Source organism: Pan paniscus, chromosome 9, assembly GCF_029289425.2.
Source record: "Pan paniscus chromosome 9, NHGRI_mPanPan1-v2.0_pri, whole genome shotgun sequence".
NCBI classification, from domain to species: domain Eukaryota; kingdom Metazoa; phylum Chordata; class Mammalia; order Primates; family Hominidae; genus Pan; species Pan paniscus.
The window spans coordinates 64,017,201-64,031,876 of NC_073258.2; the positions used below are offsets into that span (position 1 = coordinate 64,017,201).

Sequence of the window (14,676 nt, forward strand, 5' to 3'; positions counted from 1 at the left end):
GAGGAGACAACCAATCCAGCACGCAGAACACGAAATACAACATCACTCTTTATATTAAAAAGTAAGGAGGTCCTGGGGTTAAGTACACAAAGCACCTAAGTCCTTCGGGTAGTTTAGTGTCAGTTCTACAAAGTAAGCTTTGGCTTCCTGGCACCAGTGAGGCTCAATCTTCTGAAGTCTTCCAGAAGGCAGGCGAGGAGAGGGATCAGGCAGCCCTCCCTCCCTCGGTCACAGTCACGGGGCGGCCTCGGGCCAGACAGGAGGAGATGACAGACGACAACCAGACGGTAATATCCAAGGACTATTTACAGGGGGGACTGCTTCTGAGGCATGACTACGATCACTTCATGAATGCCACTTCTGGGATCTCGCCCTTGGCCTGGAGAAAAATGAAGGTCAGTAGAGGTAGGCCTACCCTCGCCACTCAGCAACCCCACTCAGCTAACCTGACCTCCTGGAGGCCCAGAGATCCTAGTCTTTTTGCCACTGTATTTCCAGACCTTACCTTGAGATGAGTGAAGGCCTGGGCAGATCTGGTATAGTCCCAGTTGTTGTCCTGAAGGCACCTGGAGTGGAAGAACAGGCAGCTCTGTAAGAACTCTGACTCGTAAATGCCAGCTGAAAGTCCACTCCATAAAAGCACGCAAGTTTGCCAACAGATATGTACATTCTTATACATCCTTGCACTATTTATACAAATGAGACATTAGTAAAAGTCCAGATGTTCTACCAATGGCTTCTCAAAGATAAGGAATATTAAATAGCTGTCAAGAAGCCCAAGATAGTTTTTACAGTGGTAGGGAAAGATGTTCATGGTGTTAAGTAAAGAAACTAAGTTGCAGAACAGTATATGAAAAGGAACTTCCATTTTACCTTTAAAGTTTTTTATGTTAATTTATACACAGGCAAATTTTTTATAGACTATCAGGTTTGTGTTTTTCTGTTTGCTTTTTTTTTTTTTTTTTGAGACCGAGTCTTGCTCTGTCACCAGGCTGGAGTGCAGTGGCGTGATCTCGGCTCACTGCAACCTCCGCCTTCCAGGTTCAAGCAATTCTCCTGCCTCAGCCTCCCGAGTAGTTGGGACTACAGGCGTGGAACGCCAAGCCCCGCTAATTTTTGTATTTTTAGTAGAGACGAGATTTCACCATGTTGTCCAGGATGGGCTTGATCTCTTGACCTCGTGATCTGGCCACCTCAGCCTCCCAAAGTGCTGGGATTACAGGTGTGAGCCACCTCTTCCAGCCAACTATTAGGTTTTTTTAAGCAGCCAAAAGTTTTGCCTTTAAAAATTTCAGGAGCCCAGGCACAGTAACTCACACCTATAACCGCAGCACTTTGGGAGGCCTAGGTGGGCAACATGGTGAAACCCCATCTCTGCAAAGAAATACAAAAAAATTAGCCAGGTGCTGTGGCCTATGCCTGTAGTCCCAGCTACTCAGGTGGCTGAGGTGGGAGAATCACCTGAGCCCTAGCAGTTGAGGCTGCAGTGAACTGTGATCACACCACTGTACTCCAGCCTGGGCATCAGAGTGAGACCCTGTCTCAAAACAAACAAGCAAATAAAAATTTGGCTGGGTGCAGTGCCTCACGCCTGTAATCCCAGCACTTTGGGAGGCCGAGGTAGGCAGATCACAAAGTCAGGAGTTCGAGACCAGCCTGGCCAACATGATGAAACCCTGTCTCTACTAAAAAAAAAAAAAAAAAATACAAAAATTAGCCAGGCATGGTGGCGTGTGCCTGTAATCCCAGCTACTCGGGAGGCTGAGATTGGAGAATTGCTTGAACCCGGGAGGCAGAGGTTACAATGAGCCAAGATCGCACCACTGCACTCCAGCCTGGGCAACACAGCAAGACTCCACCTCCAAAAAAAAAAAATAAAATAAAATAAGGTGGCACATGCCTATAGGCCCAGCTACTCTGGAGGCTGAGGTGGGAGGACAGCTTGTGCCCAGGAATTAGAGGCTACAGTGAGTTATGATCACCACTATACTCCAGCCTGGATGACAGCGCAAGAACTTGTCGCCAAAAAAAAAAAAAAAAAAACTGTCAGGAGCCCTCATTATTTACTACTAGCCCTACTTCAGTTCATCCCCGTCCTACACATGCCCCGCACTCACTTCTGGGACCACTCGAGGTTCATGCCAGACTGGGTAGAGAATGCTTGCAACATTTCCTGCTGCTCTGGAGAGAGGGTGGGCACCGGGCTGGAGGAAGGCGTGGGTGCAGGCATAGCGAAGGCTCTTTGGATCTCTTCAGAACTGGCATTCCGCACAAATAGCTCGTCGTTTACAATACATAGCCTTGAGGACAAAGAGCACTTAAAAAGCTAGACAGAGATAACATCATCCTCCCAACATCATTCCTATTCTCTGATTCTTTCAATATCCACAAGGTCTCCCTCCCACTCTTAGCTATTGTTACCTTTTATCATTTATCCCCTCCCATGGAATCAATGTTTGGAAGGATTATCTACTAAACACACTAGGGTTCTCCCAACGCATGGACTTTAGCTCTTTTAATTCATCCTCACAACAAACTTAGGAAATGAATATTGTTATATGAATTTTCAGATGAGGCAGCAGCCTACTTGCTAGAAGTGGTGGAGCCAGGATGAAAACCCAGACGGTACAATTCCAGAGCCAAGCTATTAACTGGCTCTTAACTACTATGTGAGCTTTCTCTGATTTCCTGTTGCCTTTCTGAAATCACCCCAAAGACTGACTCTACCCTCCAATTACCACACTGTTGGCCATGGATTAGGACTGGTATCCAATGCGAAAAGCAGAATACTTACCCTGAATTGCTAGCAGGAACAGCAATGAATGTCCGGGTGAAGGCTCGCAAAGAATCCCGGGACTTTCCGTCCACTGCAATAAGAACAACAACACCTTAGGGTCACTAGTGCTTTATGTTTACAAACAGATTCTTGAATCATGGTCTTCTTTGATACAAAGAATCCTAGCAAGTCAGAGAGGAATGATTAAGTATATAAAGGTATAAGGGAAGCACAGGTGGGGTGAAGGGTCAGGTCAGAAAGGACAATAGTAATAACTACGGCCGGGCACAGTGTCTCATGCATATAATCCCAGCACTTTGGGAGGCTGAGGTGGGCAGATCACGAGGTCAAGAGATCGAGACCATCCTGTCCAACATGGCGAAACCCCTTCTCTACTAAAAATACAAAAATTAGCTGGGCGTGGTAGTGCGCACCTGTAGTCCCAGCTACTCGGGAGGCTGAAGCAGGAGAACCACTTGAACCCAGGAGACGGAGGTTGCAGTGAGCCAAGATTGCGCCACTGCACTCCAGCCTGGTGACAGAGTGTGACTCCATCTCAAAAAAAAGTAATAACTACTAATCCACTGATAGCATCTGTATGCCAGGCCCCAGGCCAAGCACTTTGTAAGTCACTTCAGTTTACTTCCTACAGCACCACTATGAGACGGCTATTACTAACCCCATCTTACAAATAAAGAATCTGTCTTAGAGGTAATGTTACTTGTCCACAGCCCCGCACAACCAAAACTAGGATGGAAACTAAGAACTGCCTGACTCCAAAGTCCTCCTAATCCCCAGGCTTTTCCCACATCCAGACAGGAGAGGTGGAGAGGTAGGCCAAGCCAAGACGGCTTGGGGGCAGAATGGGAGAAGGAGCTCAAAAAGAAAATGGGAGAGAAAGTAGCTGGGAAGCTAAGAGTGCTGAGGAAAATTCCAGCTGGGGGTGGGAACACGCTACAAACTCAGGACTCTAAAGATTCTTACCTTCCTTGAAGACTCCATTGACAGAAAAACACAGCAATGTGCTCTGAAAGAGAAGCAGCATCAGGTACAATGTACACTTCTCAGAGCCTGAGTGCCCCCCCTTGCCTATTAAATGCCACCCCCACCCCAATTCTAGGCTTCTGTCAGGCGCAAGCAGGAGCTTACTGTCTGGGCGCTTATGTCTACCACGAAGGAATTGACGTCGTGCTGGGTTTTGGGCAACTCATTGAGGAAGGCAACAACGTTGAGACGCGTGTGCTTCAGCAGCCGGAACCGCAAGGCTGTGGGTAGAGGAGAAAGCTCAGTGGTGCTGCCACACACTCCTGAGTTCTATGACTGATTCCTTCCCATGCCCTTTTCCCATATTTTGTTCGTATCACACACTTACTAGGGTCTTTAAGCTTCTTCACATTTCTGCTATCCTTGAAATACTCGGCTAAGCTGCTTCTGGGGGAGTAAAAGGAATGGACGTGGTGTTCAGAGCAGTGCTGCCAGCAGGTGTGCCCTGTATCTGCTGGGAAACCCAGTGGTCCCGGGCAGATTCTGGGAATGTGATACTAACCGGGCAGGGTTCTGAGGAATGAAAGGAATGCTCAGGGAACAGCAGGCCCCATCATGGTAGGCATCCAGGAGCCCTTGCCGGTCTCCAGAGTCGTAAATTGCATAGTACCTATGGGAAAAACAAAAGAGAAAGTATGGGCTCTGTGGTCTACAGCCATACAAGGACCCAGTAGCTCCCAAGAGTGAGTTGTGGCCGGGCATGGAAGCTCATGCCTGTAATCCCAGCACTTTGGGAGGCTGAGGTGGGTGAATAGCTTGAGCCCAGGAGTTCAAGACCAGCCTGGGCAACATGGCGAAACCCTGTCTCTACTAAAAATACAAAAAAAATGGCTAGGTGCGGTGGCTCACGCCTCTAATCCCAACACTTTGGGAGGAAGAGGCAGGTGGATCATGAGGTCAGGAGTTGGAGACCAGCCTGGCCAACATAGTGAAATCCCATCTGTACGAAAAATACAAAAATTAGCCAGGTGCAGTGGCACACACCTGTAGTCCCAGCTACTGGGGAGGCTGAGGCAGGAGAATCACTTGAACCCTGGGAGGCAGAGGTTGCAGTGAGCCAAGATCACACCATTGCACTCCAGCCTGGGTGACACAGTGAGACACTGTCCAAAACAAAACAAAACAAAAAAAAAAACAAAACAAAAAGATTGATGTGTGCCTGGGTCTGCCCACCATTCCCCCTCAACCTCGGGGTGGGGAGGGGGGACCCTGGGATACTTACTGTTGCAGGAAGTGCAAGACCAGACTCTTCAAGTTTTCTGTTCCAAAATAGCTTCCCTGAAATCAAACAGGTATTAGGAACATGGAAGCAGTATTCTCTCCACACACAAGTTCTTACTCTGTCCATGCTTCCTACCTTGCAGGGCGGTAACGTCGTGGGGGCTTCAACATCAAAGGCAATTGGTGGGGGTAGCTCATGGCCATCCTGTGGAAAGGAAGTAAAAGTTGACAGTGTAGACTGGGCCCAGTGGCTCACACCTGTGATCCCAGAACTTTGGGAGGCCGAGGCAGGCAGATGGCTTGAGCTCAGGAGTTTGAGACCAGCCTGGCTGGACAACGTGGCAAAACCCATCTCTACCAAAAAAAATACAAAAATTAGCTGGGCATGGTGGTGCGTGCCTGCAGTCCTAGCTACTTGGGAGGCTGAAGTGGGAGGATCACTTGAGCCTGGCAGGCGAAGGTTGCAGTAAGCTACGATTGCGCCACTGCACTCCAGCCTGGATGACAGAGCCAGACCCTGTCTCAAAAAACAAAACAAACAAAAAAGAAAGTTGACAGTTTCAACCAGAGAGAAAAAGGCTGGGTGCATAAGTAGACTGAAGAACTAAGAGAGAAGGGTCAGAAGTCAAGTGTAAAAGCAGCATGAAAAGTATCCAGGGATCCAGGCTGGGCGCAGTGGCTCACACCTGTAATCCCAGCACACTGGGAGGCCAAGGTGGATGGATTAGTTGAGGTCAGGAGTTCAAGACCATCCTGGCCAACAAGATGAAACCCCCATCTCTACTAAAAATACCAAAGAAATTAGCCGGGCATTGTGGCACATGCCTGTAATCCCAGCTACGGAGGCTGAGGCAGGAGAATCACTTGAACCCAGAAGGCAGACGTTGCAGTGAGTCAAGATTGCACCACTGCACTCTGGGTAACAGAGCAAGACTCCATCCAAAAAAAAAAAAAAAAAAAAAAGGGCCTGGTGCGAGTGGCTCACGTCTGTAATCCCAGCACTTTGGGAGGCCGAGGTGGGTGGATCACCTGAGGTCAGCAATTCGAGGCCAGCCTGGCCAACATGGTGAAACCCTGTCTCTACTAAAAATACAAAAATTAGCCAGGTGTGGTAGCACATGCCTGTAATCCCAGCTACTTGGGCTCAGGAGGCTGAGGCAGGAGAATCGCTTGAACCTGGGAGGCAGAGGTTGCGGTGAGCTGAAATCATGCTGTTGCACTCCAGCCTGGGCGACAAGAGTGAAACTCCGTCTCAAATAAAAAAAAGAAAAAGAAAAAGAAAAAGAAACCTATCCAGGAATCCTTGTGAGTGAGAGATGCTGTGCTTGTTAGAATGAAAAAATTATGGACTTACCAGGCGTAGTAACTTGGGAAATCGTTCGCGAATGGCGCTGTCAAGAACGGGACAGAAGTGAGTCATGCTTCAGAGCCACCGTGCCTCCTGGGCTGCTCTAGGAGCAAATATACCAAACCCGAGGGACAGCCCATCCCATCCTGCTCATCCCTCCACTCCCTCCCAGCCTGTGCTCAGGGAAAAATGGCCCCCACTCCCCACCTGACCCGGGGCACCCAGACATGGACTGCCTTGAAGGCTGTCTCTTTTCTCTCTGCCTGACCCTGAGTGTCAAGGAGCAGTACTCCAAGCCCAGGCTTTAAGCCCAGGACCTCTTTCCCCTCCCTGCCCCCCTTACCTTCCACCTACTCACCTGTGCAGCCCCGGGAGGAGGGAATGGGGTGGGAGCCCAGGGGCTCCGCTGCCTCACCAGGTATCCATCGGTTCTGCCAGGTCTGGCTTTGGCCAAGACCCAAACACACCACAGGGATGGCACAGGATGTTGGGGCAGGGAGATGAGCAGGTGGGGCTCAGGAAGAGGAGAGGCAAAGGAATAAGAAAGGAAAGGAAAAGGAGGAAAAAGAGAAAAAGGCAAGATGGGGCAGGGGCAAGGGAGAGATGGGGAGGTATAGGAGACAGAAAGAAAAAGGAAAGAGAAAGCAAAGAAAAAGAGAAAGAACTACAAGGCAAAAAAGCATCTAGAAAAATGAGGGAGAAAAGGGAGAAAGACACCCTAACACAGCCCTTTCTTTCAGCTGCCCCATCCCTGTGGTCCAAGGTAGAAATGAGAAACAAATCCTTGCTGTGGTGAGTGGGCACTTGCTGTTGGCCAGGTCTCTGTCTGCTACCTGGGTCCCGATCTGAACTGGGCGTGGGAAGCAAAGCAGCCATGGGGGCAGGAGACCTCCCTCAGAAGGTGTGAGGGTTCAGGCCCCTGTAGGATTGTGGGGGTGAGGGTCCATGCCCCACCTCTGTTGCCCCCAAGTTCTCTCCTGATGGCCCCTCTGCGACTGTGCCTGTCTTAGGTTGTTCCTTCCCTGAGGAATCTTACCCGTCTCTGGCTAACCAGCCATCCACCGGGGCCAAACAGGGTGACGTGCAGTGTGTGAGTGAGGGAGAAGCAGCGCCCCCGAGGGGGTCAGTTCTCTGTCTCCTTGGTAGCCTATGCCCCCGTGGCCTCCACGCCCAGCACCTGCCTTGGGATTCCCTCGCCTGCTGGCGGGGCCCCAGCTCTGGTCACATCTTGGGGAACCCAGGTTTCTTCTTCAGGGAGAGCCCAGCTCATAGCACTGGGCAAGAGAGACAGATTGCATGCCACCAGCCCCTAGGAGGCCTCAACCTCAGCATGGACAGCAACAGCCCTGGGCAAGTGGATCCTGAGAAAAGGGTCCCTCTTGGCGCAAGGGCAAGAGGGGCCATCACAGTACAAAGGAGGGAAGGCCCATCTCAGTAGGAAGTCCCAGGAAGGGAGGGCTTCCTCAACCCATGGACACCAGGCTCTTGGCACAAGGCAACCCCATCTATAGGGTATGTACAAGATACCCTCTGGTTAGAGTAGAAAGGGGAGATGCCTTTCCTGGAACAACAGGGTAGGGAGATTCTAGAAAAGGTTGTGTTCAGGAAGAAAGAGAAAGGCCACAGACCCAGCAAATAGATAGTCAAGTCAGAAGAGAAGAGAGAACATCTCAGGACAAAGCTGGAAGACACAGACAGACCAAAGTGGGGAGCACGCGATCCTCTCAAAGGACAGGTGGTTCCAGCTCAGGGCTGCACATCTCCGCAGACGGGCCCTGGTCAGGATGCATTAGCTCAGCCTCCCAGGGGGTGAAGGTCCCCAGGAGGGGAGACACAGGCTACAACTGACCTGATGTAGGTGGACTGGTCTCGGAAGGTGTCACACAGGGAGTTTCCATCGAGCCAGAGCTCTTCTAGCTTCAGCCCCTTTATCTTGTCCAATTCCCGCTCAGACTTCAACTGCAAAGGGTGGAAGGAACAAAGGGAGGAGACCCTGGTGAAGACAGCCAGCTGGCTCCCCATACCCCCAGTCCCTACGCTTAGCTCTGAAATCTTTTCTAATCTTTTAAAATTTTTTCTTTTTTTTTTTTTTTTTGGGACAGGGTCTCACTCTGTCACCCAAGTTCAGTGCCGTGGCATGATCATAGTTCACTGCAGCCTCAAACTCCTGGACTCAAGAGATCCTCCCACCTCAGACTCCTGGGTAGCTAGGACTACAGGCATGTGACATCATGCTCGACTAATTTATTTTTTAAATTAAAAAAATTTTTTTGAGACAGGTTGCTCAGGCTAGAATGCAACGGCACAATCATAACTCACTGCAGCCTTGAACTCCTGAGCTCAAGCAATCCTCCCACCTCAGCCCCCTGGGGCAGCTTGGACTAGAGGCGTGCAAACTCCTAGCCTTAAGTGATCCTCCTGCCTTGGCCTCCCAAAGTGTTAGGATTAGAGTTGCAAACCAGCACATCTGGCCTGAGTTCTCTCTCTTGCCTCTTGCCATCACTGGACAAACTCTCTACACCCTCTACCCACCCCTTCAAAAATATAGCCAAGCTATCAATTCTCACTTCATTTCCAGAAAGGTTTAGGATCTTCAGGTTGGGTGCCTTCTGAACAATGCTAGACATGTCATCCAGCCTGTATAGCCTGTTGTTGCTCAAGTTCAAGGACAATAGCTGTGAGGAGAGAAGAGTTTAGAGGAGGCACCACCAGCAAGTGGATCAGAGACGAATCTGCCCCCCAGCCACTTCCTATCTAACAACACCCTGCTTCCTCATGCCTAATACTGGGCCAAAGGCCTTACCTCAGGGATGTTCTCTTCAATGATCCTCAGGGTAGCTGCCATACAGCTTCTGCGATTCAGGACAACATCAATGTTCTGGGCCACCAAATCTTCAGGAAGCAGAAGGGAAGGAAAGGGAAGACTGAGAGGGTTTGCCCATGCCAGCATTAGCAGTAAAACATCCTCAAACTTTCCCTCCCTGACAGATCCCACCTTATCACCACCTATCTGAGAACTACTGCTGTCAACCATACCTGGGTCTGAACGGAGGCCTTTGAGGTCAAGGGCTTGTTGGGAGCCATCGTATCGTTTGCTCATGATCAGCTACAGAGGAAAAAGAAGGGTTTAGTGGTCACTGGGTTTGTGTGTGGGGGGTGGGGGTGTGAGAAGTAGTAAGACTGGGTTGGAAACATCTAATTTGAGCCTGCCTCACCTTTAGCTGTTCTACTTGTTCTGGCTTCAGTTCATTCAGTATAGTGTGGGGTGGAGCAGAAGAGTTGATGATGATAGATATCTGGAGGGAAGACACAGAGGGCACAGAAAACTCTAGGGAAGCCTAAGCCGCAAGAACAAGACCCAGTCCCTGCTCTGAGCACCAACCTCCACCTCCAGCCAAGCCAGGCCCTTTAAACACACCCTTCGGTTCTCCCGATCCAAAATCTTATAGTTGACAGCCTTCAATGCAGAGGCAGTACTGGCGTCTTCAACGAAGAACTGGGCCCGTGTATTCTCATAGTGAAACTACAAGAGGAAACAGGAGCATTACACTGGGAGTCCAGAGCCCTTGGGGAGGGGCATTACGCTGGGAGTCCAGCTTGCCCCTTCACCATCCCTGGTGCCTGGCCAGCCAGCCACTCAGGCCTTGTCTTACCTCAATAGGGGTGAAGGGCACACTGCACTTGCTCTGAATCATGCTCAGGAGCCATGCCTTGTCATACTTTCTGCCATAAGGAATCTAGAAATGAGAGAAAGAGAAAAGAAGGGAATGATAAGTAAGGCTGAATAGCAGACCCAATACAATGCCTTTTATACCTTCTACCAAACTTTTAAAGACTATCTAAAGAAAGGACCAGTACTAGGTTTTCTACTTGAGATACACATAGATTCTTTAACTCCTTTCTGTCTACTTACACTTACTATTTTTTCTTAGTAACAGGGCCTCACTGTCACTCAGGCTGGAGTGCAGTGGTGCGATCATAGCTCACTGCAGCCTTCATTTCCTAGGCTCAGGTGATCCTCCTGTCTCAGCTTTCTGGAGTAGCTAGGACTACAGGCATGTACTACCATGCCCGGCTAATTTTAAAATTTTCTGTAGAGAAGGGGTCTTGCTGTATTTCCCAGACTGGTCTTGAACTCCCAGCCTCAAGTGATCCTCCACCTCGGCCTCTCAAAGTGCTGGGATTACAGGCATGAGCCACTGTACCCAGCCCATTTACACTTACAATCTCTCAAAAAAAAAATCAATTTTATTTATTCTAAAAGTTCCAAGATATTATTTACACCTTGCCTGCCCCTCAGAGAACTCCAGGGCACTCCAGGGACTCCAAGCCCCACACTCAGCCTGAGCCAAATGAAGACATCCAGAGGAATTACTCCCTCCCCCAACCAAAATTTTCATATTTCTCTTCCACCCCTTCTCTGAACCTGCTCTAAGGTGTTGGAAGATACTGATTCCTAGGAGAAAAGATAGATACTTGAGTGTGGAGTAATCAGATGACAAGAATAATTTTTGGGCTGGGTGCGGTGGCTCATGCCTATAATCCCAGCACTTTGGGGGGCCAAGGCGGGCAGATCATGAGGTCAGGAGTTCGAGACCAGCCTGGCCAATATAGTGAAACCCCGTCTCTACTAAAAATACAAAAATTAGCCGGGCGTGGTGGTGGGTGTCTGTAGTCCCAGCTACTCGGGAGACTGAGGCAGAAGAATAGCTTGAATCCGGGAGGCGGAGGCTGCAGTGAGCCGAGATCACGCCACTGTACTCCAGCCTGGGTGACAGAGCAAGACTGCATTTAAAAATAAATAAATAAATAATTTTTGTGGAATAAAATTAAACATCTCCACTCTCAGCGTGGCCTCCTATCTCTACTGTACCATCTACTTTCTCAAAGTACTCACTGTAATCTTGAACCAGTTCTTTGAGGTCCCATCCTGGCTGGTGCCAGCCCCTCCTCTCTCTGGAGGAGCTCTGTCTCTCCGCACAGTAACATGAATGCGATCTCGATCATGCCAAGTATCACCCCGACGGTTAGGTCGGGTGGTATAGGGGTTGCTGTGGGTAAGCAGAGAATAAAATGACCACAAATGCTAGGAAAGTCTTCTCAAAGGCCTTCCTGCACTGTTAGTGGGACTACAACTAAGATTGTTTAATCACTAAGCTAGTCCTGGCATTTCTCACTCTAACAGGTGGGAAAGGAAATGACATGGACAGTAAAAGGGCCATATAATCTCATAAGCCACTAAATTCAAACCAGACCAACTGGTCACTCACTATCGTACTCGGGGACCATCCTGGGCATCACTCATTGCCACATCTCCATCATCTTCCTCAAGGCGGGAAGACCGAATACCAGAACCGCCTCTTCCAGACCTACGGTTTCCTTCACCATATTTCCACCGGAAGGGACCCCGGCCTTTCTTCTTTCTTTGAGGGAAATTAACGCGTTCATCATCGTGTTCTAGAGTTAGAAACAGGAACACAAATTAGAAGTAAGTAACTGGTCCGGTTTGGTGTGGCAATCATAGCTTCTAGTACTCTGAACTATTGGAAGAGATATATACTAACGACAGAGGCCATCTCCATGCAAACTCCGCTGCCTATCCACAGGAAAGAACCCTCTCTGTGGGAGGGCAGCATCAGGGAAAAGTTACTGGAAAACTGTGTAGGGCTTTTGAAAAATGAAGTAGAAACTGGAATTAGAGAGAAGCAGGATGTAGAAATGTGAGACCCAAAAGTGTAACTGAACACAAATCAGACCTCTGAAAGCCACCTGAAATCTGCCACTCAGTACTTTGTCTATACAGTGCAGACGCCAGTTACAAATATGACCAGTTTAAGGATCCTCTAAAAATTCTCCTTGTTCTCAAACTGCCACTTTGAAGTTTTGTGAGGAGCTCTTCGTTTCCATGGCCACAAATGTCCTTTAACTCAGGAGACAAATTCTAGACTCAGGCTCTAGTGGCAGTGCCAGGCTAGGGTGCTTAACCAGGGACCCTGGAATGCTCTCCAGGAAGATGACCTTCTGATTCATGCTGTGTAGGACTGGCGTCTTAAAAAAGGTCCCTAACTCCCAAAAGAGGTCTGCCTAATACCCAGCACGCTGTAAACAATGAATCTCAACAAATGACCCTAGGAAAAAAGAACATAGAAAGCGCAGCTAACATTCACTGAGAACTTTCTCCAGTGCCGGCCACTATGCTTCAGGCACTTGATAGGAATGATCTCATTTCCCCTCCCCACACACACTCTTAAGAAATACTGTTGTTATTCCACATTAAGGGGATGGAAAACGAGAGTTTTAAATTCACGGTTTCAACCTCCACCACGCACTCCTAACTTACTACAAAGAACTAACACCCAGTGTAGTGTTCAGACTAGAATATCCAGTTGATGTGTAAGTCTCGAATATTAAGCCAAAGCCCAGGCCTGAGAGTTCAAGACCGACTGGACGCAGTAAAAAATAGGGCATCAGGGCAGCCCACGAGCAGGGCACTCACTCACATTAAAGGAAGAGTCAGGCCGCCAAACCAAACTGACAGGCATCAACCACCCACAAAGTTCAAAGGAATCCCGTCACCCTACCCCCGAGCCATCCGCTCCGAGCCGCAGGTCCCCCAACACCAGGATGCCAGCAGGAATCCAGGAGTCAACAACTCGGGTGTCCACCTCGAGTGCCCGGCCCCCCGCGCGCCGCTCCCCTCGGACGCCGGGCCCCTAGCGGCCTCACGCCCCGGGGGCTGAGGCCTAGGCCGGCGCCGCCCACCCGCGCCCCAGATAGCCGGTTCCCGACCCGAAGACCAGCACTTACCGCTGTACGACTTCCCCTCGTCCGCCATGCCACAGCGAAGAGCAAGGGCGGGCTCAGGCGCTGGCCGCTACGCCGGCAAACAACCTAACTCCCAAGCGCTCAGGACCGAAGTGTCCCTACGCCGGGCGCCACCGCATTTATACAGCAAAGCACGTCGCGCGCCGCTGACGTCCCAGGCTGTGGGCGGTGCCGCCGCCCGGAGAAAGCGCGGCCCCCTGCGCGTGCGCACACTTAAGGCCGTCGTTCGAGGGGCGGGGCCTGGCCCTCCACGCCCCAACCAAGGCCTGAGCTTGCGGAACCCCGGCTGGCAGCCAGCATGTCCCCGCACCTTTTCATCTGTACGCTGACGCTGCCCTGGCAGCTTCAGAGTTAGTGCTAGAGCAGAGTGCTGCCGCCGCAGCCCAGAACTCAGTGAGGAAGGGGGCCGCACAAAGGGCTTCAGAGGAATGGAGACCGCGCCTCCAGGTGGGAGTGATGGCTCAGACCCCTACCGGAATCTAGCCAGTGTTTCAGCTCGGCTCCTTGTCTATACCTCGCTTTCTTCGCCTATAAGATGGATTAACAAATCACGAAGTTGAGAATTAGAATGTGAGCTCGAACGTTGATTAATTAATGGCTTTTTTTCCTCGAGGGCTTGACTCGGCAGGTACTATGCCTGGCACATAGTAAAAACTCAACATATATTTGTGAAATAAATGAATTTCTGTTTTATGAATATCCCCCACCCCGCCCCGCCCTGAGTTGCTGAGTCAAATGAGACATCTGTCAGGGGTTTGGCGAGCATTGTCTTCACAGACCTTCCATCAATGGCGTCCCCTACTAGAAACCCATCGTGTCAACGGGGCAGACAGTGAAGCTCACCAGCAGTGGCAACTTGCTGGAGATGCCGAGGAGGACATTTTAAAATATCAGGGCCTTGGGCTCTCCTAGACCCCCAAAAGCACCACCACCAGCCCCTGACTGTTGTCTCTATAGCTTCAACTTCCTTTGGAATGTATGAGACAGGGGCACTCGAGTGACCTCAGAATGTGGTTGTGAGTCTCGGTCAGGAAGAACAAAGCACACTAATCTCCCTGGACGGTGGGTATTCTGGGCAGGTGTCTCCATTCTCTGTGACTGGCTTTGATTTGGTGAAGTGCTTGGAGGGAATCAAAAGCCTCAACTGGAGTTGGGAACAAATTCTTCACCTTCCACTCCTGGAAGCAGGCAGAGCTTCTGCCTCGCTTAGCTCAAGGAAGAATTACGGCCAAATAGTTGGAGGATACAGATGAAACAGGTCCAAACACTGTTTGAGATAGTCCTGGAAGTTGCCCCCAATCAGGGACCCCCTCTGGGATCCTGCTCCCCTGTGTGAAAGGAAGTTTCCACGCTAATGAAGTGTTGCAACACTTGGTTCTCCCCTGCCTAGAGGCAGCTGTGTGTCAGAGCCCAAAATAGCCTGTGTCAGCAGTGATACCTGGCAGAGCCATTAGCCCAACCC

At 50.1% G+C, this 14,676-nt stretch overlaps 1 protein-coding gene across 2 annotated transcripts; it reads right to left on the reverse strand.

The window, feature by feature from the left end:
• Positions 1 to 30: 30 nt before the first annotated feature.
• Positions 31 to 14,628, reverse strand: NXF1 (nuclear RNA export factor 1). 2 transcript variants are annotated; one of them, XM_003828500.6, is made up of 21 exons: positions 13,197 to 14,628; positions 11,660 to 11,846; positions 11,287 to 11,440; positions 10,043 to 10,126; positions 9,808 to 9,912; positions 9,605 to 9,685; positions 9,426 to 9,495; positions 9,193 to 9,281; positions 8,957 to 9,064; positions 8,239 to 8,348; positions 6,396 to 6,432; positions 5,178 to 5,246; positions 5,043 to 5,098; positions 4,323 to 4,430; positions 4,149 to 4,207; positions 3,926 to 4,041; positions 3,761 to 3,803; positions 2,795 to 2,867; positions 2,118 to 2,300; positions 506 to 566; positions 31 to 379 (listed from the first exon to the last, which is right to left on the reverse strand). In XM_003828500.6, exons 1-21 carry the CDS (start codon positions 13,222 to 13,224, stop codon positions 341 to 343), a joined length of 1,860 nt encoding a protein of 619 aa, XP_003828548.1. In that variant the 5' UTR covers positions 13,225 to 14,628; the 3' UTR covers positions 31 to 340. The 2 variants fall into 2 exon arrangements, with proteins under 2 accessions (XP_003828548.1, XP_054950400.1); XM_055094425.2 differs by lacking the exon at positions 13,197 to 14,628 and adding an exon at positions 11,950 to 12,940.
• Between the last annotated feature and the right edge of the window lie 48 nt (positions 14,629 to 14,676).